Source organism: Solea senegalensis, linkage group LG7 (genome assembly GCF_019176455.1).
Source record: "Solea senegalensis isolate Sse05_10M linkage group LG7, IFAPA_SoseM_1, whole genome shotgun sequence".
NCBI lineage: Eukaryota > Metazoa > Chordata > Actinopteri > Pleuronectiformes > Soleidae > Solea > Solea senegalensis.
Genome location: NC_058027.1, coordinates 25542506 through 25567288, shown reverse-complemented (window position 1 = coordinate 25567288; position 24783 = coordinate 25542506). Strand labels below are relative to the sequence as shown.

The 24783-nt window shown below is 39.8% G+C and overlaps 1 protein-coding gene across 1 annotated transcript in view; it reads left to right on the top strand.

The window, feature by feature from the left end:
* gpc5a (glypican 5a) overlaps nucleotides 1–22928 on the top strand; it is a 145883-nt gene extending 122955 nt beyond the window's left edge. The window contains exon 9 of the mRNA XM_044029464.1: nucleotides 21683–22928. Within this exon, the coding sequence (XP_043885399.1) occupies nucleotides 21683–21843 (161 nt within the window). The 3' untranslated portion in view covers nucleotides 21844–22928. The remainder of the gene's footprint in view (nucleotides 1–21682) is intronic.
* The last annotated feature ends 1855 nt before the right edge of the window (nucleotides 22929–24783 follow it).

Genomic DNA, 24783 nt, shown 5'->3' with positions numbered 1-24783 from the left:
CCACTTTAGTAGCCTTGTGTCTAAATAGAGACCCAGTCAGTCGTCTTGAGTTCAGCCTGATTTCATTGCTCATACTGGTTTATCCGCACAGGTAATCTTTTTATGTTTTGCATTTATGGGTAACCGGGGCTTGCCAGGGTCCAAGGTTTCCGAGAGATCTATCATCGTAACACAGGTAGGCAGTTTAATAACGCTGCTGTGGACTCCTGAGAAAAGACAGGCATTTATTTAATGTAACGTGGGCAATGTTGGTGGGCTGACAGATGGCCCAGGCTGGAAAAATGATGTCCTGCTTCCTGCTAAATTCATGTAGGACGCAGCCATAAACTCTCTGTGCAGATTAAAATGTAAATGTACAGTATTAGGAGCCTTTAAAATCCTCACAGCATCCACTTTTTTTATTTGATTAACACCATAGGATGAACATTTGTGTGTATTTCTAGATTTTTCCGTCTTTATTTTGTTAAATGCAGTTATGGCCTTCGGTAAAAACCTCATTCAGGCCAATGAAAACATCTCCGCTGTAAATGAAACATTTAGACGCCGTGAAACAGTAATTTATTTAACTGCATGTTTCTGGGAATCAACTCGTCAGTGCTGGTAAAAAAAAGTGATTTTTTTGTCTGCCCTCGCGCTTCATTCATACGATCAGACCCGCCGCAGGGTGTGTTTGTGTGTATACGGCGACAGCGCTGGGACGGGTGGGGGACAAGCGTTTTTTTTTGTCAAACTGATGAACGACCCGGGTTTTTTGGAGCATTAGAATTCCCGGATGAAACCATCTTCTCTGTGTTTTTCACTCAAACTCACTTCACTACGTCAGCGTGGCTGTTGCCTCCATCTGTCTTGACATAAAACAAACAACTTCCTCTGTGCAGTGCGGGAACGTCGCCATGAGATCTAAACCCTGAAACACAGTCGCATGGAGCCGATTGACTTAATTGACTGACGCGACTGTGTCTGCTCTGCTCTGCTACATACGCTCACCCACCACTTTATTAGGTACACCTGTTCCGCTGCTCGTTAACACGAATATCTAATCAGCCAATCACATGGCAGCGATTCACTGCAAGTCGTCTTGTAGACATGGTCAAGACGGCTTGCTGAAGTACTGTAGAACTATAGATCAGCTAAAAAAAGACATAACAATCCTAAAAACGTGGGTTAATCTCCAACAATTACCAGGGAAATGTCTAAAATCTCAACATTTAACAGAGGAGTCTGATGTATTTAGCGACATCACAAACCCTGCTGCTTTATTTCAGTCCAGTGACTGTGTCAGACGGAGTCTGTGCTCCGGTCATGGAGGAAGCAGTTTCATATGCAGCTGTGCAGTGATGACTCCGCCCACGTTGAGTAGGTACTGTTTTTGTAGTGGAAAACCAGCCTGTGCCGTGCCGAGCTGGGACAAATAGTGGAAAAGGACCACAAGTGCCTGTAAACGAGTATCTCAGAAACTGCTGATCTCCTGGGATTTTCACACACAACTGTACAACTATAAAAAGCACCTGGAAATTATCCCGTAAGAAACTGTTCTCTGGGCAAAAAAGCCTTCTTGATGCCAGAAGTCAGAGGAAAAGTGACCACCAAATGCAGCGGTAACTCTTCTGAACTTTAAAGCTGAGGAACTACAGCAGCAGAAGGCACTCACGTGTCTTATGTACCTAATAAAGTGGCCAGTGAGTGTATTCAGATGTGCTTAATTTACAGTGCATGGAGGTATTGTCACCATCACCATCAGCTGATTAATTACGAGCATTTACTGAACACATAGCACATGTTGTTTTTCACAGTGACGACCAAACGCCTCACAATTACCGTAAAACACAATATCTAATAGACAACAATGGAGCAGAAACATGCCATTTTATTGCGAAATCCACTTTGAAATGATCGGGACCATCTGTCCTGGCAAACGGATCAGCATCGGTCTGGAATTATCCAATTAATTTTCTCCACAATAACAAGACGATAAACTCACGGAGTTGCATCATACTCTGAAGTCCATGCTTTTTTTTTTAGGAGTTCTGTGAATTCTCGCAGCCAAGAAACATTCTCCAAATACTGAGTGGTCAGGATCCGCATGCGGCGCGTACACCCCATAATGATAACAGCGGTGGAGTTACTTGTCCTGAAAACAGGGAATATGAAAATCTGACTGTGCATAGTTAACGCAGGAGTGGATTCGTCTTTATAGAGCACATGCATTAATAAAAGAGGAGGCTTTTTAAGAAAGGAAAAGGTGTCTCCTGCAACGCTGCGCTTCCCAAAACAGCAAAGGTGTTTACGCTCTCCCTTTGCTTCTTATGAATATTTCACACCAAATTACAAACGGACCTTTCGGCACAAATGCAAAGATTGAACAAAACAGCTCCCAGAGTTCCTTTGACATTTCGTTTGCGTTGAGTTCTCTCAAACACGTCGTCGGTGATTTGGTGTGCGGCTTGTACACAAAACAGACCGCGCGTTGTCGCAGTCCACGGGGCATTTGTCGAGATTTACTGTGTCGAGTGCTGCTGTTGAATACTCGCGTCCTCTGTGTCGACGCTCCATATTGCGCGGAAAGTTTGAGAAGCCTGCTTGTAAAATCATGCATATTGGATGAGACGTGCAGCAGATGAGCCCGGGCCCCTCCAGTCATGCCTAGCATTAATTAAATATCAATTGGCCCTGCTTCCGTACCTCATTTCATGCCACATTCACACCTTGTCTGGCCTCGTTTGGGAGGAAAAGTTAAAATGGAAGTCGTGTCCTCGCGCGCATCACATACACACACACACACACACAACTCGCAGCGCTGTTCCACTCAAGCGTCGCGTCCATAACAATATGAATTTTGACTGGGGTTTTCTGTGGGGAGCAGGCAAGGGCATTTTCAGAATTGGAATGAAACCAGCGCAGAGGACGATGTTCTCCAGACGGGAGGGGAGGAGCAAACGGGGCAAAAATGATTGCGGTTGATTTACTTGTTTTGTGTCTCAATTTGGGGGGAAAATGAACAACTAAAGCAAAAATAATGTGCTGTGAGTTGTCTTAAAATGTTTTTTGATGTTTTGACTGCAGTAATAAAAGAGCAAACACAATATCAAATTAAGCATTCAAAAATAGTGTATTTTATTGTTGGAAAATATGTTTGTTCTTTGCACTCGCTCACTTGTTCTTTGCACTCGCTCACTTGTTCTTTGTGCTCGCTCACTTGTTCTTTTCACTCCCTCATTTGTTCTTTTCACTCCCTCATTTGTTCTTTGCGCTCCCTCACTTTGCTCCCTCACTTTCGTTCATTGCACTCCCTCACTTGTTCTTTGCACTCCCTCAGTTGTTCTTCGCTCCCCTCATTTGTTCTTTCGCTCCCTCACTTTCGTTTTTCGCTCCCTCACTTGTTCTTTGCACTCTCCCTCACTCGTTCATTGCACTCCCTCACTTGTTCTTTCCTCAGTTGTTCTTTGCACTCCCTCATTTGTTCTTTGCGTTCCCTCACTCGTTCTTTGCACTCCCTCACTTGTTCTTTTCGCTCCTCACTTGTTCTTTGCACTCCCTCCTGTTCAGTTGTTCACTCCCTCAGTTGTTCTTTGCGCTCCTCTCATTTGTTCTTTCGCTCCTTTCTTCTTCTTGCTCCCTCACTTTCGTTCTTTCGCTCCTCACTCGTTCTTCTTTGCTCCTCACTGTTCTTTGCACACCCTCACTTGTTCTTTGAGCTCCCTCACTTGTTCTTTGCGCTCCTCACGTGTTCTTTGTGCTCCCTCACTTGTTCTTATGCTCCCTCACTTGTTCTTTGCACTCCCTCACTTGTTCTTTATGTCACTTGTTCTTTGCACTCCTCACTTGTTCTTTGCGCTCACTTGTTCTTTACTTGTTCTTTGCACTCCCTCACTTGTTCTTTGCACTTGTGTCACTTGTTCACTTGTTCTTTGCACTCCCTCACTTGTTCTTTGCACTCTCACTTGTTCTTTCTCCCTCACTTGTTTTTGCAGTCCCTCACTTATACTTTGCACTCCCTCACTTGTTCTTTGCACCCAGTCACTTGTTCTCACTTGTTCTTTGCACTCCCTCACTTGTTCTTTGCACTCCCTCACTTGTTCTTTGCGTACAATACTACGGGATCCTCAAATGCCTCTATTCTGATTTTAAACACCAGTATTTTTCAGACCTCCACACTCTCTGTTGATCTGTTTCTGTCCCCCTGTCTGTAGTGCAGCACGAGTACATTTATTTATAAGGAACTTCATCATTTGAAATGTTGTGCATTAGGAACAAGAAAGAAGTTTAATTTATTCCCTCGTTAATACCAAATGAAACGGCAACAACAACATAATAATGATAATGATAAAACAATCTTTATTGATGGAGCACTTATCAGAACAATTAAGTGCAGACATAAAAGTCCCTGACAGAATGTAGAAACAAACATTTCATAAGACAAACAAATTAAAATCAACCATAAACTTGAAACTGAAAAACCAATTAAGTAAAACGATTGCAGGAAACCAGGCAGTCGTTAAAATCGGATGAAATCGGGATAGACTTTGGGATAAAAGTAAGTATTCTTCCAATGTATTTTCTCAAATATGATCTGTGTTTCGGATTGTGAATGATTTTCTGATCTCTGAAAGTATTGTCTGTGTGCGTGGGCACTCTTCATGTGAGCTTATCTGGGAGATTTGTGCCGACATTTTGGATATTTTGATTATTAGTTAAAGTGTGACCTTAAAAGGTCCCTACTTTCCTTACCGTCTTCACTTCCATAAACATGACACGTCGATCGATCGCTGTTGACGTTGTGCTCTGGCGAGACGTAAGCAGGGTCGCCTCTCCCTGGATTAGAGCGTATCATCGGGAGCGGGGGTTGCTACTCACTTCACCACTTCACACTTAATAAAAGAAGTGTCAGCGGCTCCGCTCACCTTTGATGATGATGATGTCTCAGGGATTCCCCTAATCCTCGGAGCCAAGGGTGGAGGGCACTTTGTCCCAGCTGAGCGTATGAAGCCACTGAGTGGATCACAGCGTTAATCAACCGCCGGGAAAACCTGACTGAAGCGGAGGGATAGCTTTGGACTGGAGTCTTCACACACACACATTGTCTCCTGGGGGTAAAAAAATCTCTGTATACCTACTGCCTCTCTGGTCAAACACCAGCGACTGCATTCAAATCTTATCACTGACTTTCATAGTCCACTCTTGCTTCCCTGATACACTCTCTTGTCTTGGGTCATTGTCGTAAGCCGAGCATGAACAAATGCCGACCTGCTTCGGTCTTTCTAATGTCTTATTTATGGCTAGGGACAGAGTGGGGGCAGAAAAGTCCCCGGTTCAAAACCCAGCTGAGACAGACAGATACTGTATATGCATTTGTCTCTGTTATCTAACTCCAGATGTCCAAGAAAGGCATATTTTCTTTCCATTAGTTCACTCCTGTGTGGCTTAGATTTGCTTAGATTGCCATTTAAAAATGGTAATTGTGGTAAAATTATGATAAAACAGTGCATTTGTATGTAAATAACTGTGGAGTGGAGGTCTGAAGGTACCATTGGCACCGGGGAATCTGGACACCCCTGTCCTAAACCCATATTCGGGCAGGATTAGCTTTGATCTCTGTGATTTTAGTCCACTCCGAATGTGCCACATCATTAATCATTACCGGATGATGTCAGTGACCTACAAGTAGTTTTCTGCTGATTTTCAAACTTGGAGGAGCTTGAAGAAGCATTCAGTTCTGCACTATGGAGGTCGGGCATGTTTTTGATCTTGCACCATGGTCTCTGACGCTGAAGGTGATGTGTGTCTGCACTTGTGACGTCAGGAGGTGACGGTAAATCGATTTATCCCTCCCACTTGTGGTAGATTTTCTTATCCGGTATGTTTAACCATTAATATCACAGATGTCCTGTGGTAAAATGACGTTACTCCACCTCCCCATGTAAAACTAATCCCGTCCGAATGCACTGTCCATCTCTGTTCCCTTCACTCCCATTGTAAAACTAAAAATCTCCCTCCACTCAATGAACAGCTTTACTGATTCTTATATATATACCAATAAAATTAAATTCCATTCCATTGCATTTTTAAGAAGATTAGTAGCTGAACAATACAATGAAAACTAAAAGGTTTTACAGAACCATGAATTCACATAGTTATATTTTTTGTCTTGTTAAATGCAATGAAATATTCTCATTAAGTATAAAGGTCAAGGAAAAAAGAGAGACAGAGTCTTCTGTCTTCAGGAATTCAGGCAGCCATTCATTCACAGCACAGTGGAAGACAACGGTGACGTAATACCGGGTATTTAAAATGCATTTCTTGCATTTCTAGCCCAGCGGTGATATACATTTATTGCCGTTCTCATGCCTGACACCATTGTTTTTAAAAGATTCAATTAAATGAAAATAAAAACACACAACAAAAAGTTTTCACTTTTCAGGCATTTGAATTTTGTTTGCATAGCGTTGTCCATGTGTGTCCTTGTCTGTTTGGGTTTTTTTGCTCTTTAAAATAAATCTCTGTAATACCTGACTGAATCCAGCGCCCTCTATGGACGGGCTGCCACTACATGACCCATTCAAAGCCATGTATTTAACAATCTGATATACAGTTCTTTTCAAAGAAACAACATCACTTTGAAAAACACACACATTTTTTTTTTCTATACAGAAATACTCTAAAACCATTTCAGTGTTTGTTTATTTTTCTTTAAGTGCAGCGAGTTGCTCTTAGTGTTGAGTTCTAATAAAGACGCAGAGTCATGTAATGAACTCACAGCCTCCACACTTCTTCCAAGAGTCTTAAACTGAAATATTATGACCTTGTAGGTACTTGTACATATGTATATGTATGTATATATATATATATATATATATATATATATAAAATACATATACATATGCATTCAGTGATCAAGAGTCCACAGGCTTATGGTAACACCCGACTTGTCATTCATATATGATAAGACGAGAGGTGCAAATCAAGTAAACACCAATTTGCATTCAACGCTGAAGGATTTGCATATAGTTGCTATAATAGTAGCTTGAAATCTTTATTTACTTCATTAAAAAGAACACGTACACACACCTTTAATAGCAATTTGCACATATATTTTTAAATTTGACCATGAACTACCCTGTGTGTACTGGATGATATCACCCCCCCAAAAAAAGGTAATTGCAGAGACCTTCTAAGCATCAATTAATTAAATGCATGGCTGCCTTGTAATCCATTTTTCCATAATTAATTCAAATTTGAAGTTAACGCTAGACACATAGTTGTCATGACTTAATAAAGTGAATGCTGCGTGTCATTTAAATTTTTATTTTTTTATGTTAATCAGATTAAATGTAGTCCCCTCCCATACCGATGACCCCTCTCAGGTCAAATCATCTTTCACTTTTCCCCCCAAACTTTAATTTTTTCATCACATCAAGTCCAATAAAACCTTATTTGTTGAGCTCTGATAAATAAAATACAATAAAATACAAAATAAAGCATTAAACCCTTTAACACCGAGCGTATCGCGTGCAACATGTTTACATCACCGTAATTACATAACGTTTTGTGCTTTCGGAAAAAGTCAAACAGTTTCCGAAAGCTGAGAAGTTGCACGTCGACGTTTTTTGGACACAAAAACTTGTTTAAATATGTTTTACACTGTTCAAATTTCAAATTTAACACTACAGTGTTTTTTTGAACATAAAACTTTTAGTTTCTCATCATTTAAAATTGTTAAAACTGTATTTCAACACGTTATTCTGGAATAAATGGGCAGAAGACATTTTCTGGCCCCTTTTATGGTTAAAATAAGGACCTTTTAAGGCTCAGGTTTTTTAAGGGTTAAAATGAGAGAATGCTAAACTAGAAAAAGTCGTTTCACACTGTTCATAGAAACACATACCATCCATTGAGCAACAGGGTATGACATCATGGGAGAGGAAGCATCAGTCTGAAAGTAGGCCAGGAATGGAGATCAGGTTCTGTTAAAGTTTTTCCAGTTCTTTCACGGACGATTTATTTTATTTTATTTATTTTTTGGTTCCTCTATAGCCCGAGGCAAACCAATAAGCCTTTGACTTGGGTGGTTATTGGAAGGTAAACAAGTGAGATTACTTTTAAAAAATATTTAGTGGTCATGGTGTTCTCAGCTCCTCTGGCAGCCTGCTCCAAAGCCGAGGACGGTGAACACTAATTGCTGCCTCCGCAAAGAAATGATAATATCACGGCTTGACTTCACATAGTATTTTTTAAAGGGTAAAAGTGCTTCTTGTCGTCGGTTGGAACGAGGGCCTTTGTGCATGTTCTCCCCGTGTGTGCGTGGGTTTTTTTCCGGCTTCCTCCCACAGTCCAAAAACATGCAATATGGGAATTAGGTCAATTGGACACTCTTGATGGTTGTTTGTCCATGTATGTGTCCCTGTAAGGGACTTGCGAACTATCCAGGGTGGTTTGTGACTAAGGAGTTGGTAGTTCAAGTCCCGGCCAGGTCAAGGGTTGGGGTACCCAATCCCCACCTTTGCTCAGTGTTAATTGGACACTCTAAAGTGACCGCAGCCACAGGGCATCAGTGTAAAGATAAAAGCACATGTTAACCCTTTGTGCTAAAATTTGTCTTCTTATGTGTTGTTGAGTCAAAGTTATGATTTTTTTTTTTAGGGCTGCAACTAACGATTCTTTTCATAATCGATTATTTTCTCCATTACTCAAGTAATCGTTTGGTCCGTAAAATGTCAGAAAATGTTGAAAAATTGATGACATGATGACATTCTTGAACATCTTATTTTGCCCACAATCCAAAATGATTCAGTCTCGATGATTTTTTTGTCAAATGGAGCAAAGAATCCAGAAAATATTCACATTTAAGACGCTGAGCAAGAAAACTCTCACACCGATTCATCAGTTCTCAAAATAGTTGATCATTAATTTAGTAATAATAATGATCATCTTTGCAGCCTCAGTTAGTGATATTAAGCAGCAATAGTTGTGCAGAAGTCACACAAATAGACAGTTTGAACTTTGAACTGTGACATATTTCCAAATTTCACAAATTCAATCCTTTTTTGAACTTTTTGCTCAGGTGTGTTTAAAAACTTGGTGAAAATTGCTGATTGCCTATAGCCTCTGTATATACAGTACTGTAGGTTTAAACATAGTTATAGAAGAATGCAGCGGAAATGCTCTAAGGATTAAAAGACATCGAATAAAAAGTTGCAAAGTTAATGAAATATTTCAAAGAATAAAAAACAATGAGCACGACAGACTAATACAAATAATACATACATTGCATTTTAAGTTGGTTTAAATGAAGCCTCCGACAACGCTGCAGTTTTATCAGCTCCTCAGTCTGAAGCTGCTTGAGATCTTCGTCGTCGACGAGGCGAGTCGTGATCACTGACCTAATCGGCCGTAAGCAGCTCCGCAGCTGGTGTGTGTGTGTGTGTGTGTGTGTGTGTGTGTGTGTGTGTGTGTGTGTGTGCGTGTGTGTTGTGTGTGTGTGTGTGTGTGTGTGTGTGTGTGTGTGTGTGTGTGTGTGTGTGTGTGTGTGTGAGATTCCCGGGGGAATAATGTTCAGAGCTGCTTCTGTTTATCTAAAGGTTAATGGAAGGTTCATAATAAGAAGAAGAGCGAACAAAACAAACTCAAAAAACTCACTAACCAAAATGTGTTTTCTGGAAAAAAAAAAAAAAAAAAGGAAGTCGTGCTAATTAGCAGAAAAACATATTGAATTTTACAGATGGCGTGAGCTAATTACTCACACTTTGGTATAAATCTGGACGGAGGTGTTTCATTTAAACCTGTTGAGTGTGTGTAACGCGACATACAGTAGTAAAGAACCTCCTTCATAACTGGCCGTTTTGTGACTGCGCGCACGCTCGCGTATACTTTGCTGTTGACGCGATGCAAACTGGGACCAGCGCGTTCCGATTGGTCGCCGGTGCAGCTAACATCACGCTGAGCTCAGCATCTCTAAAACTGTGAGGCTGGAACAAAGTGCAGTACCTCCCTCTGATTCTCATTCACAGTGAACGATCCGTGCAATCACAGCCAGATGGGAAACGATATAAACACCCCCCCCACCCAAAAAAAAATGCTTCCACATCATCATCTTCATCATGTGACGCTGTTCTGGGACGTTTGATTGATGTTTTTTTCCTGAAATCATTACAGAAAAGGCTTCTTAAAATACATGAATGATACCGATTTTATTATAAGTGCTGTGTTTTTAAATCATAACAACACAGCTGTCACTTTTTCCCAAAAAATCAAGTTCAAACTACTTAATAGCCGTTGCACTTAGTTTTCATTCCTCTGTCAACAATTGTAATCATTTTTACTTCCTTAACGGGAAATAGCTGACAATTCTATATTAAAACATAGAATCGATAGTCAAGTTTGTGATATTATGACTCAGTTTGTTTACACCCGCCATGTTGGCAGGAAAAGCGTCAGTGCCACTTTCATGCTGTCACTGGAGTTCACTGCGCATTTGAAATCCACAGAGATTGAGCAATACATCACGGAACCTGACAGATTGACTATATATGACCGTTATCATGCCCCTGTGGTGCTTTCCAAGTACGGAAACGGCCGATAAATAAACTGGCTGTACCACTGCCATCAGTGAAGCCTCTATTTCACATGTTTTCTTAGTCTCTCATGGTCATTTTATGACTTAATACAATACATTTCTTCTATAATTAATGTAAAATAATAACAGGATCTTTGACAAAATATAGATATGTTGGAGTCGGAGGGAGAAGGTCACTGGGAAAATAGGTTTTTAGGGCCTTTAATACAACAATTAATGGAAATACTGTATATTTGTCAACATGTGAAACAGCTGAATGACCTTGTCCTGTTTATGTGGAGCCAGAGGTGTTTCGTTTGCTGTTGCATGAAGTTGACTTCACACACGCGAACTCGGAGGCTGCTGCTGCTGCTGCGGCTGCTGCTGCTGAAAAGGAAAAAGGGAGGTTCTGAGGTTCACAGAGACTTTTACCTGCACGTGTCGATTTGATCAGCGCTGCACGCCGCCTTTGTTTCCCTCTGTTAAAAAAGAAACGGTGCATAAAAAATTCAGCACATCTCTTCCTTTGGTTAGCACACTCTGGTGAGTCCATGTGACTGAATATTAACTGGACTGTTTGGCGCTTGTTTCTTCCAGGTATGGGCTGCTCTGAGATTGTTTTTTTTTTCTCTTAATAATTGAAAAAATAATCTCAAATTTGCATCTCTACACTTTTTTATTTGATTTACAACCATACTCGCGGTAAACAAATCCAACTCTAGACCGAAGCTGTTTGCAAAGGTGTGTACATGAGGTTTTATGTGGACATACAAGGTCGCCAACTCTGCATATTCTCCTCTTTTAACTGAATAATAGAAAAAAAAAGGAAGATATGTACTGCGGCTGTATGTGTGAGTAGAATTTCAGATGATTATAGAGAGCTGTTTTTGAAGGTCTCGTCTCATCTTGGTCTCAAACATAAATCTAATCCGGCGGTGAGGGCTCAATTCCCGGTGTAATAGGCTATCGTATCCCCCCAGTTCAGAATAAACCTGGGGTTAAAGCGGCCTATGCTAGATTATACCCCGAGTGTATTATGGCCGGAGTATAAATTAGCCTAGGCCTACACAGGAATGACTTAATTGTTCAACATTTTATTGGGGTTTCAGCTGTGTCATGTAGGCTAACTTGAAATAAGACCACACAACCCTGACCCCTGAGTAGTGGCTTGTGAAATGCTGCTGTCCACTAGTCAGAAAAGAAGAAACTTCATTTGAAATAACAATCAATAATCACCCTAAGAAAAATGTGAAATGCCAAAGGTTTGTGAGTAATTAGAGACATTTGTGGACAAATGAATGAAACCTACTAAAGTCCCATTGTGTCCCTGTAGGTGCTTAACCCGGCTGTGTTGGCAGTGTGTGAATTGTATGCCTATGTATGTTATGAATTGGCACAATTCAAATAAAATTGAATTGAATGGGTATGAAAGATGTGTGCTGCACAAAGGTGCATACGTGAATGGGTGAAGGGCAAAAACGACTGCAGTGTAATGCGGCGGTGAGCAGTCATTCAGACTAGAAAAGCAGCATATAAATACAGAGTTCACCATTGAACCGATTTATTTGCGTCCGCGAAATAAATACTTTTGCCTTCGAATACAATTCGTTACATAACAGAGGCCGGTTGAATGTGCATGTTCACGTGCACCACGTTATTTGAAACGGAGACATGTGTACAGACAGGAAAGAGACGCCATATTGTGGGAGGGTCGGTGTCTCCTCCCTCGTATGAAAAGATCTGAAGCAGCGAACAGATTTTTCGTTTTCTCCTGACGCGAGGCTTTGAATTTGGAACAGGCCCCATGAATAATATCAGCTAATGTGCAATATTTGGGGTTTTATGTAACGTAATGCTTTAGTTCACTGTCGGCCTGACCAGTATGTTGTTTTTGTGTGCGGTCGTAATGTAACTTCGGTCTAATCTAATCTGGTTTTTTAGCATATAATACCTTTTAATGCTTTTATTATGATGACTTTTATATATATATACACTGTATATATATATATATATATATATATATATATATATATATATACATATATACATATACATATATATATATATGTATATATATATATATATATATATATATATATATATATACATAAATATATATATACATACATACAGTGCCTTGTGAAAGTATCCGGCCCCCTTGAACTTTTCAACCTTTTGCCACATTTGAGGCTTCAAACGTAAAGTTCTAAAATTGAAATTTTTTGTCAAGAATCAACAACAAGTGGGACACAATTGTGAAGTGGAACGAAATTCATTGTATAATTTATACTTTTTTAACAAATAAAAAACTGAAAAGTTTTATATCTTTATGTTTGAAGCCTCAAATGTGGCAAAAGGTTGAAAAGTTCAAGGGGTCCGGATACTTTCACAAGGCACTGTATATACATATATACATATATATATATATACATATATATATATATATATATATATATATATATGTTCTGACTATTGACTATTGACATCTGACATTCTTCTTCCTGTATTTTTATTATGGTATTTACAGCAAATATTTTCAGTTGTGTGCGTCCTTTTCTACTCATCTAAATCATCTTGTCAGTCCCCGTCCTAAGCCTTGGTGGCGCAGCAAACCGCTCTGTTCAACTGCTAAGCAAAGGTGTACGCACGCACACACACACACACACACACACACAGACACACACAGACACACACACACACAGAGAGAGCGGATGTGGAGTGTTTGGAGTCTTCCAGGCTGATTTGTATTCTGTCTTTGTGCGTGAAACCTGAGAGTGAGTGACTGGCGGTCAGAGCCCGGTATTGACTGCTCTGAGGATGTAATAGCGGCCAGGGTGATGGGATCCAGGACATGAACACTCTCACTGTGGCATGTGCAGCCGAGCCGTACAGGATATAAGCAAGGCACTCCATCACCGCGCCGGCTCCATGCAGAGACGCCGCCGCCGCCGCCGCCGCCTCTGCAGTGTGTTCTTTAGAATAATGCCCCTGCCTTAAATTAGTTTCCATTGATCCAGGTTTTCCCTGTAATTGCACAAACAGGATGGATTCTGGTTTTATTGGGGGGTCAGAGCAGACATTTGAAATACTAATGCTTTAAGTACAGGGGGGTAAATTAAATCAGACAAAAGGCTGGTTGACCCGACGCAAGGTGATTGGACTATTAAGCTGTTGTCAGACAGTGTTTATATCGTGAGAGCAAACTCGGGTCTCTGTTTAAGTTATACACACCAAAAAACTATAGCGGTAATAATGTGCGCTTATGTGATTATGCTACTGGCGTAAATGTGCTTTTATTCAACATATCGTCGTCCACTGTCCACCAGTGTAGCTGCGTCTTTCGGGGGGCAAATGTAAGTATAAACTACAGCCAACACAAAGTTATATTGCACCAAGATACAGTAAGAAATATGGATAATTGCACATTCTATCCCTCCGTTCCCTTAAAGTGCACAGACATTAACACTCACAATTAAAACAGTTTTAATTGCACTGTGTGGCTGTGGCAGGGTTATTGTTATTTTGGTTTTTAAATGAGGGTGAGCACAGATGAGTGTGTAAAGCAGTCAAACGGGGGACTATGAATCACTCTTTGTTCATTTAATATTACTGTTATTATTATTATTATTATTAGCTGCCATGATCAGGGCACCAGTAACTGCAGTTAGCTTGGTTTTATTTGTTTTGCCAATTCATGTCATTCATTTAAATCAGTACATGTGTGTTTGTCAGCCACTGTAACTGCTTTTTTTGTATATTTAATAAATATATTATTATAAATAGCCCTGATTTGAAGGAGAAGTTTGATTGTAAGTGATATTTTTCTCTCTCTGACATCTGTTGAATTCATTCTTTGCCTAAATATTGACTAAATCACTGTGTTTAAATCATGTAATGATGATCATAGCTATAGCTAGTATATATATTTATATATTGCCTATATATACATTTATATGTATATATATACATATATATATACATATATATATATATACACATAGGCAAAATGTCTGTCTATATGCATTTAATTTAGATATATTATAAAATGATGACTATACTTCTGACATAAATTGCAATATATTAGTTTTTTCCTCCAGGTACCACCAGAGGAAGCTGGCGTACCACTGGTTGTACATGTACCGCAGTTTGAGAACCATGGTATAAGTCCAATAAAAAGGGGGGAAAAACACTTTTCCTTTCCCAAAACATGAACAAAAACATTGGTCAGTGATAATATTACGGAACAAAGGTTCATTTTTCTATCTGACATACAGTTAATACTGTGGGTAATAATTTCAGTTGCACCATTTTAGATGAAGCACACTTGTTTTTTGGCCTCTTAACGTTTTTCTTTTCACACAAACAAATAAAGGAAAAAAGACAAAAGAGAAATGAGCGCTCATAGCGAATCAGTCATCATAAACGGGCTTTTCATCAAACGCGGCGATTGCACAGATGACGTAAATGAGCGAAATTGTGCAAAGTGATGTGTTTGTTGCGGATAAAGAGTCGTTTTATTATGTTTTCTCTGAGCATCTGAACGTAATTGGGTGGGGATGCCGTCGCCGGCGCGGAGCTATATTCAATTGTTTTCTTTGAGAATGGGAGCACTCAGCCTTCTCCCCGAGACGTCTCAGGTGGTTTCTCTTCATTTAGCTTCTCTCCTCACTTGCTCTTCATTACGTGTAAACAAAACAATTCTGGCACAGAAATATGCACGTCTCTTCTTTTTTTTTATTATTATTACTATTATTATTTACCGCTACCCAGCTCGCCATGCATTTAATGTCGCACGCAGATTAAATTACACACAGAGTTTTGGCTGTGCACGCTACACAAACACAAGTGTGTGTATGTATAATTTCACCCGTGCTATTCCAAACACATATTTTGTATTAACTTGTAAAGAATCATAAAGTAGAAGGTCGGACCTTTCATGTGTGAATTATTGTAATCTGATTAAAAATGTCAGAGGAAAAGTGACCCCAAGAACAAAGGGGGTGTGGTGGGAGACTACAATTGTAGTCGTAGCATTCCCTGCCCCACATTAGAGGACAATTGACCAGATTCTGGTTCCGAGCTGACCCTTACGACGATTTTAGGCTGTATGGACAGATTATCTGGCCAAATTGTCCTGTCGTGTGAGGGATTAACAGACGAGATTATAACGTCATCGGACGCATCAGAGTCTTCAAATTGTGGGAAATGGATGTTGCATACTTTTGTTAAGAACCATAACTTGTCTCCTAATCTTCTCAGCCATGACTTAATCCACAGTTTTTTTCTCAGAGCACACAACAGCTATTATCAACGACAGTCTCTTTGTAATCTGAAGTCACGTTAAATCGCCCACGTTTCTGTGAGATCCCGAAACCTCTGGAATCTCCTCCCTCAAATTGTTTGCTTAATCGGCAAGTGTGTGTGGTCCTGCGTCTCGACTGGATCGTCTAGTCTGGGATTTCTCTGGATTATAACATTGAAAAGGTTTTTAAAAATCAGATTTGTAAATCCTCTCGTGCGGGACAGGCTTTACAGCAGGGGTGTCAAACATACGGCCCGGGGGCCAGAACTGGCCCGCCAGAGGGTCCAATCCGGCCCACAGGATGAATTTGTTAAAATTTCACACTAATCTAATCTAACTAATCCCGTGATTAAATGTTTGTGCAAATAGTAAATTTAGGCATGATATTGTTGAAATTGCACTTACATTTCTCAAGAAATTTCATGTTAAAAAACTAAGGAGAAAAAACAAAGGAGTTCTTGTTGTTCATAGGTTGTTATTCTATTATTTTGCTATTTTTACTGGTCCGGCCCCCTTGAGATCAAATTGTGCTGTATGTGGCCCCTGAACAAAAATGAGTTTGACACCCCTGCTTTACAGGATATACGTCTGCAGTGAAGAAGCGAAAACAGTATCGACTCATTTAAAGCCCTTTTTCTACCTGGAAGGCAATTTCAATATATCATTTGAATGAATTTCAGAATTTGAAAGTGAAACCTTAAAATACAGCCTACAAGTGCATCAGACGGTGTGAAGGAATCCCCACATGGTCCAGCAGAGTGTGCCGTGAGTGGCGGCAGAGTAAAGTAACAACGCCCGTTAGCTTAGCTGTTAGCTCCAGCGGAGTGAGGCAGAGCAACACTAAAGAAAAGGAGAGAGTTCCATTGGTTCAGGAGCTTGAACTTCAAAGTGTCTGATTTTACGGACGGATATTTTCCAATTTGTGTCAAAGGACACGAGTTTCAGAAATAAAGCTGATATTGTGGAGTTTGTGTCAGCGTGCGAGCTGCGAACGGTGAAGGTTCAAGACGAAGATGTGATTGTCAATAAACACGCTTGAGAGTCAACCTTGATTTTGCAATGTCACTTTGCCAAAATAACAAAAAAATAAAAATAAAAATAAAAAACATAGTGGAAAAACAAGTAGAAATGTGGAACCTTGAGAGGAGAGTGACCAAAAAGCTGTTTGCAATGTCACAACAACACAATCAAAAGTGAAAAGAAACCAACAAAATCACATTTAAAGTAAAAACCAAGGTCCACACCAAGGTGTTATTAGCATCCCGTTTCATTATCAACATTTGTAATTGATTACATGTTTCACTTTAATTATATTTCACCCCAGATTTTTAGCGTCCATGCACTCTCTCTCTCCCTTCTTTATTCTCTCTTTTGATTTTGTACGTCTAAAGGTATCATTTGCTTTTTGCAACAACACCAATTCCAACATGATGAATCTTCTTGTTTTCAGTTTTTTTTTTTGATGTGCTGTGTGCTACTTCAAGTACAAACGGAGAGAATGACGCTCTTTGAAAACAAAAATGAGTTTGGTCCAAGGGAGTTTAGCCAACGTTTAGCCAAAAAAATTGCTTATATTATTTGCATGATATTGCATTACCTGATATACTGCACTTTACATAGGTTACAATACCCTATAATATATGCAGATTTGCTGTTTTACAATAGTATGTCTATGTAAGTAATTTTCTATCAACCAAAAATCTATATTATCATAATATTTTTCAGGTTCGCGATCCGTGTGCGAATAAAAGTGACGATTCCTCTTAGTAATTGATTCATAATTGATTGTATTTGAATGTAATGGACATTTTTTTCCTCGATATTTAAAAGTTACGCACTAAAGCAACTAAATATATGCCAGTTTGTGAATCCTCCTGTAGCCTGGAGGAGAAGCTTCACCACAGTTTACCACATTGATCTGTGTGTTATTTGACAGTGTTATTACGCTGCGCTGCTGCCAGGAATAAAGCTGAGAACTCAACCTGTGAGGAGACTCTTCTTTTCACTATGCCGCGAAGACTCCAGCGTAAAAGCAAGAGAATCAATTTTTCACTAAACACTTATAAAGTATAAAGTTTGATCGTAGCAGGGCGAGTGGAGAACCCGGAACCCGACTGATCTGAGGAGATTTATGAGTCATTTTAATCTAAGTGTCACTATATTAGAATCCTCACTGTTCTCAGTGTGTGTGCGTGTGTCTTCACTTCCTTGATTTGAGTCTCTCTCACTTAACTATAATTTCTTACTTCAGAATCTTCACTCCAGATGCAGTAAACACATTCATACTCTTTTCTTTGTCCGACTTATGATTATATACATATATATATATACTCACACTGACTTGTTTTTCTTGTAAGAATTGTAACAAGCGCATATTCTCATCAAGTCGCTTTACATAAATGATCAAAATGTGCGTTTCACAGCTGCAGTGCATCATTTTCTGGAGGTTATTTTGTTGTTGTCGACTTTATTATTGTCTCTGTTTGGTCTTTGTGGACGAAAACAGTGTCACTTTATTATTTCTATGCTGCATCTTTTATATGAAAACAGGCCCTGAGGGAGCGTTTGTGTGTATACATGGGCGGCGCAGGGGTGGGCGGGCAAGGACAAGGAACAATTATCATGTAAAACTGAAGAGCGACCGGGTTATTTGAGCTTACTTTTCAATCCTTTCATTCACTTTACTCTGCAAACGGAAGATACTAAAGTTTGAAGAACACCTGTTGTTACTAAACCTGCTGAATATGTGGACTGGAGCTGCGGAGCTCTTAAAAAAAAATCACCCTCTCATCATCGCACAAAAGGCCCTTCTTGATCATCGTGGTGGTTATGTGTTTTTTCCTGGTGCAGTTAGTGGGCTATTGATCAACGCTGGTGCGAGTCCTCAGGAATCAGCTCGTATTGATTTTACTTCAGTTGTAAGCCTCTCTTTCTGACCTATGTCTCTCTTCAGACCAAACACCTTTTACAAACATCCCGGCAGCTTCTGCCGAGTGTTTACCAAAACATGTCTTTACAGCCGCACATCAGCAGTGTTCTGAGATTACAGTTTTAAAGTCATGATTCTGAGATTAAAGTCTCAAAACTAGAATTCTGAGATTACAGTCTTAAAGTCATGATTATGAGATTAAAGTCTCAAAATTAGAATCCTGAGATTACAGTCTTAAAGTCATGATTATGAGATTAAGGTCTCAAAATTAGAATTCTGAGATTAAAGTCAGAATTCTGAGATTAATGTCTCAAAGTTAGAATTCTGAGATGAAAGTCTTAAAATCAGAATTCTTAGATAAAAGTCAAAATTCTGAAATTAAAGTCAGCAATCTGAGATTAAAGTCCACATTATGAGGAAAAAATCTGAATTATGAGGAAAACGTTTTGCACTTCTTCTGTAGTTTTTTTTAAAAAAGTCTGATCATCTTAAACCAACTTAATCTAAGACTTCACTGTCAGTCTCGTCGTGTTGCAGCTTCTCCTCCGGTCAAATGCGCGACTGAACAATGAGCACCACCACGAGCTGCTCTTGATTTCCAATAACAAACTCTTATTTTAAATACAGCACTTTGTGCAGCCAATCATCCATTCATCCATTCATCCCTACGCCCACAGGTCTGGTTCTGTTGCATAAATGTATGTTTTTATAGCAAAGACTGTCTGTCCTTGACTTTCTTTTATGTTTTACATCTTAGAGATGAGCTGCTTAGCTTCTTTCAGCCATGCAGGAAAAAAAAACAATTGTTCAACAAGGTTCTTTCCGTCCACAGGTTCTCACTGGGGTTTGAAACGTTGAAGCTTTTGTCGGAGAAACGGATTGATTTGTCTGTATTTGATGGTCCAGATTTCGACATTTATTCGTCGTCCCGTGCTTTATTACATTACGTTACATTTTAACGATCCCTAAAAGTGGGGAAATTATATCTTTGCAGCAACAGTTTACTTTTGTGGATTCGGCTGTGGTGGAAAATAAATTACGGGCTATTTCTGCCGCTCTATAAAATGTGGAATTGAAGTGCACAAAGTCCAAATGGCCTCTGCAGTTGGTCTTATTTTTCTCTGCTAGTAAGATAAAGTTTGATAACACCGACTTTATATATACTCTGAAAAGGTCTGGGTTATAGTAATCCTGCCCATGACAGACTTATGACCCTGGGGTTCTGAGTGAGAAATGAGAAAGTCCTGGAGCAGTGGGTCTGTTGGGCTCCTCTCCTCTCTCTTCTTCCCCGGAGAGATGAAGTCAGGATGGAGTGCGAGGTTTCCTGAGGTAACATCAGTCGAGCTGAAGAGGGAGACGCCGTATTTCACTCGGGGTGAGACAGTGAAATTCCCGCCTCGACACTTGAGGCCTCTGAAGAGTTGTAAACTGAAAGATGGATGTTGGCAGCTGGTTCGGTGCAGTTGTCTGAGGCGATAACTGTTCCTGTTAAAGTCTAATCTTAAGAAAAAACAGTGTTGACAAACTGGCTTCAGAGTTTAGTTCTCGGTGGTTTGCACTTACTGCATGTATTCATTTGTTCGCTTCGTAAAGGCAGGATGTAGATTCTGTCAAATAAATCAAATAAAAGTAATAATAACTAACTCAATGAATCTTTAATTCTATTTTTAAAACAATATTTTAATGCTGTTGGATAAAGGCTAATAGTGGCAATAAAGTCAGAATTCTGAGATTAAAGTCATAATTTTGACTTTTTTTCTCAGAATTCAGAGAAAAAAATTCAGAATTCAGAGAAAAAAATTCAAAATTCAGAAAAAAAAGGTCAGAACTCTGACTTTAATCTCATAAATCTGACTTCTGAGAATTCTGAGATTAAAGAAAGTCATAATTCAGAGTTTAGTTCTCGTTGTTTGCAGAACTCTATATATTCATTTGTTCATTTTTCCCCCACACACATACTGTATATCACAAAAATCAAGTAATTTAAATCAGGTAAATCAATCAATTAAATAAAAGACAATACAGAAACTGATTAACAGAGCATGTTTGAGTTCACACTGATCAGCCACAAATATTGGCTATACCTAGATATGTATTTAAAGCAAACTAAACTAAAGTCAGTTCCACTGTTTGCTCTTATTGATATTTCCGTGGTGTTTTAGTGGCCGCGCACATGCATTCAGCTTTAACGTCTCAGCCCAATCACTTGACATAAATATAGTTGTTGATTCACGGGAGAGAGGAGAGCCCAAGACGCTCTCTGCTGCACCGCGGGGTGAGAAAGCGGGAGCGACGGAGGCTGAAGGTGCTCTTCAGTTGCATCAGCTCACTATAAATAGGGAGGTGGAAAATTAACAGACTCCCTTAATGGTTTAGTGGGTGTGTGAATGCACTGCAGCGGTGAAAGACGGCGTCTGAGGCCGAGAAAAACAAAGCCACAGGAGTCGGGGAAACGGGGTTAGACGAGTGGTTATTCCAGTTATTTATCATGATATTTCGCAGAATTTCAAAATAATGTGTTTGTTTCGACATGATTTGATGAGTGGATGATATAAATGCGTGATTGATGCAAAATGAGCATACAGAAATAGCTCAGAGCGATGATGAGTTTCAGACCCTTGCTGCACTGTAATTTAAAATCTTTTCCCTCTGTTTGTTGCAATCTGGAGTCTCACCATTAGATGTCACTAATGTGTACTCAGTGGACCCGTAAATAGTTCCCTGCTCACGCGGCACGGAGCAGTAAAACGAGCGATAAATAAACTGTACGTCTTCAGCAGCAGGAAGCAGAGAGCCACACACAGGAAAGAGGAAAAACAAACAAACCCTGCCTTCTCCTCATGATGCTCCACTGATAACAAGCCTCCTCCTCACTGATATGTTGATTTTTTTCCCTCTGCAGTGAGCCCAGATGTGACCGGTGATCAAAAACATCATCATCATTATCATCATCATCCACCTGTCGAGGACGCAGACGCGGAGGGCAGATCCCGGGGTCCTGGACTGACGGGAGCCATCTGGGTCCTGGTGTTGCCTTGTTTACATATGCTCCTGGCCTTGTAACAGCTGCCTTTACTGCAGCATGAAACTTTCAAGACTTGATTTCAAGCTTATTTATCCCCCAAAATGAAAGGGCCAGTGCAGGTAATGTGCTCCTGTATGTAATGGAGACACACACACACACACACACACACACATGCAGAGCGCAGAATGGCGTGCGAGTGAAATCATCATGTGGAAACCACAGGACTCACACATGCTTCAGCTTTGCGAAATAGCAACTTATATTTTTTTCGTCAGCTATCGGCCATTCATTCATTCACAGCCCACGGTGTAAACGTCTGCTGCAATTCCAATGAGTTAGGAATTAGGAATCCTTTCCTTATTACAAACCTGTCAATTTTTAGGAGGGAAATTGCTTCCGAATGAGCTTCACGTCATTTTAACGGTGTCAAAAGTATGGGTTTTTTTTGGGGCACTTTCCAACATCCAACACTGTGGGAGCAGGAACAGGAATTCAAGACTTGCTGTACCTGCCCCGCTGCTTAGGGTCAATTTTAATTGGGATATTTCACCTGCAAAATTGACCTGTAACGCTGCTGCTGACAGACGCGGTGAAAGGAGAGTGCAGGTGAGAAAATTCATACCGCTCTCTCCTTTGGAAATAGATTAGTTTCCTCAGGAGTCTATTATCATCTTTCAAACTCACTTCATCTCGCTCCTGAGGAAGAAGCCGTTTGCTTCGACGCTACCTGCGAACCCGCCCGCGTGCTGTGGAGAGAGAGCGAGAAAAGAAAGAAGAAGTACATCTGCTCGATGGCTGAGACAGCGGCACCGAGGTTTGGTTCCGGCTCATGTATGCTGGAGAAATATTCGTCAGGATCTTTTGAAATTCCAATTTTTCCATCCTTCTCATACAGAAGAAAGAGTCTATGCAACCGAAACATTAAAGCTGCTACTGTAAATAGCTTAAATTAACTAATGCCGTGTTTCCACCGGCTCGGCTCGACGTCGCCCGAGCCTCGGCGCGGCACAGTAAAGCTGATCTGTAGATCAGTTAAAAAGACTTCACAATCCTAAAAAATTTGCTTTAGCACGGTCATGGAGGAAGAAGCACTGAACAAATAGTTTAAATGAACTGATTTTAATGATTTAAACACTGGAAACAACTGCTTTACAAGTCACTCGTCACACGTTTGTGTTTGAGTAGGTACTATTTTGTAGCGCGGCCGAGTCGTGCCGAGCTCGGTGGAAAAGTGGCTTAAGACATTCCATAGTGGCCAAACTAACCCTTTTATTTCTGTACCTGATCACATATAGTGTAATGACATTAAATAGGTAGTAATGTAAATAAACTGTGACCGTGTGTTGCAGTTATGCGATTACTTTACAATTTTTTGCTCCATCTGCAAATTGGATTTTCATCTTGATCAGTTTTTATTGAACATTATCATGAAGATAATTGTCATTAGTCACCATCGGCGAAATAAAGCACATTTGGACTCTTTTATCATGATGTATTGATATTTTAGTATCTGCATTTGTCATTGCAAAAATCCATCACTCTTTCTGCTCTTTCATTATAATTTTATAATCAACTATTGTGGAGCCACAGCTGCTGTACACCCCCCCCCCCAAACCAATTATACCATAAGGCTGTGCCATCAAAGTTAAAACAACTGTGCGTTAATGAAAGTACGAGACGAGGCTGCCTCGAGGCGGAACATGAACGCCGGGGTCACGCCGCAGCTTCATCTGTGCTTAAAGGAATGGCTGTGATTGGATTGTCTCTTGTGAATATGGGAGTGTACGTGTCGTAGACTGACGCAGGAGGAGGAGGAGGAGGAGGGAGGACGGACACCGACGTCCACCGTCAAGAAAGCTGCTCCCACATGTTTTTTTTTAAAAAATGAATTAAAACCTTGTTTTATACTTTAACATGTGCACATAAATCATTAACAGACAATTTCAGCAAATTTGTTTCGGGGGACCTAAAAACGAGACGTTAGGAACATAAAAGTAGAGTTGATAGAAGTAGTTGGTAGAAGTGTTGACGTGCAGTTGTACGATGGAGACAAAACTCAAAGGAGAAAAAAAATATTTTTTTTTATTCATTTTAAGAAAAAATCAAAATGAATTATTAATTAATTAATTAATTAAAAGAAATGATTTTTTTTAAACCACCCACACTTCTAATTTTGTATTTCAGATAAAAATACCAATTGACCTGCTGAAGATAATACATCAGTGACATGTTTCCTTGTCTTGAAACTGAAACAATTATGTAACAAAAAGAAAACATTTTATTCAATTTGATTGATTTGACCGATAAAAAGCGTTCCTATCAAAACAGTTAAATCTGTGTTGTAAGTTATTAATAATAAGAAGATATTAATAGTAAATAATACAAACAAACTTTTAGTAAAACTAAAACTAGACTAAAACATATCAGAAGATTAAGTATTGATGAATGAAAGCCAATGTGATCGGAAATTGGCAAACACCCAGGTGACCTCTCCTCAATCTCTTGCACCAGTGGCATTTACTTCATATCACCTGTGTTTGATGAAATTGATCATATTTTAATATTGTTTTAGTCTAAACAAAGCCTTATCGCTATCAAATCTTAGCCCCAAACTTAACCAGTTCCTTAGAAATGAGGTTCTGTCTCATTAGGACTAGGTTTTGGTCTCCATGTGTAAAAACCTGATCCACAACCACGTTGTGAAGCAGTATTTTCTCTCATTCCGGTCCATTGTGTGTTACATGTAACAAAACATCCCTGTTTCAAAGTAAAAGCACTCTAGGATTCCAGTTCACTATATCCTACAAAGCTTTTATTGTGAAATATCTGCAGGACCGATGAACACGTAGGTTTTTAAACTAAAGAACCCTGACATTTAGCTTGAGTTCAGAGACGTAGTTTGACAATAGAAAAGTCTTTTTTTTATGGTTTCGCACACACACACACACACACACACACACACAGTGTGAACCCAGCAC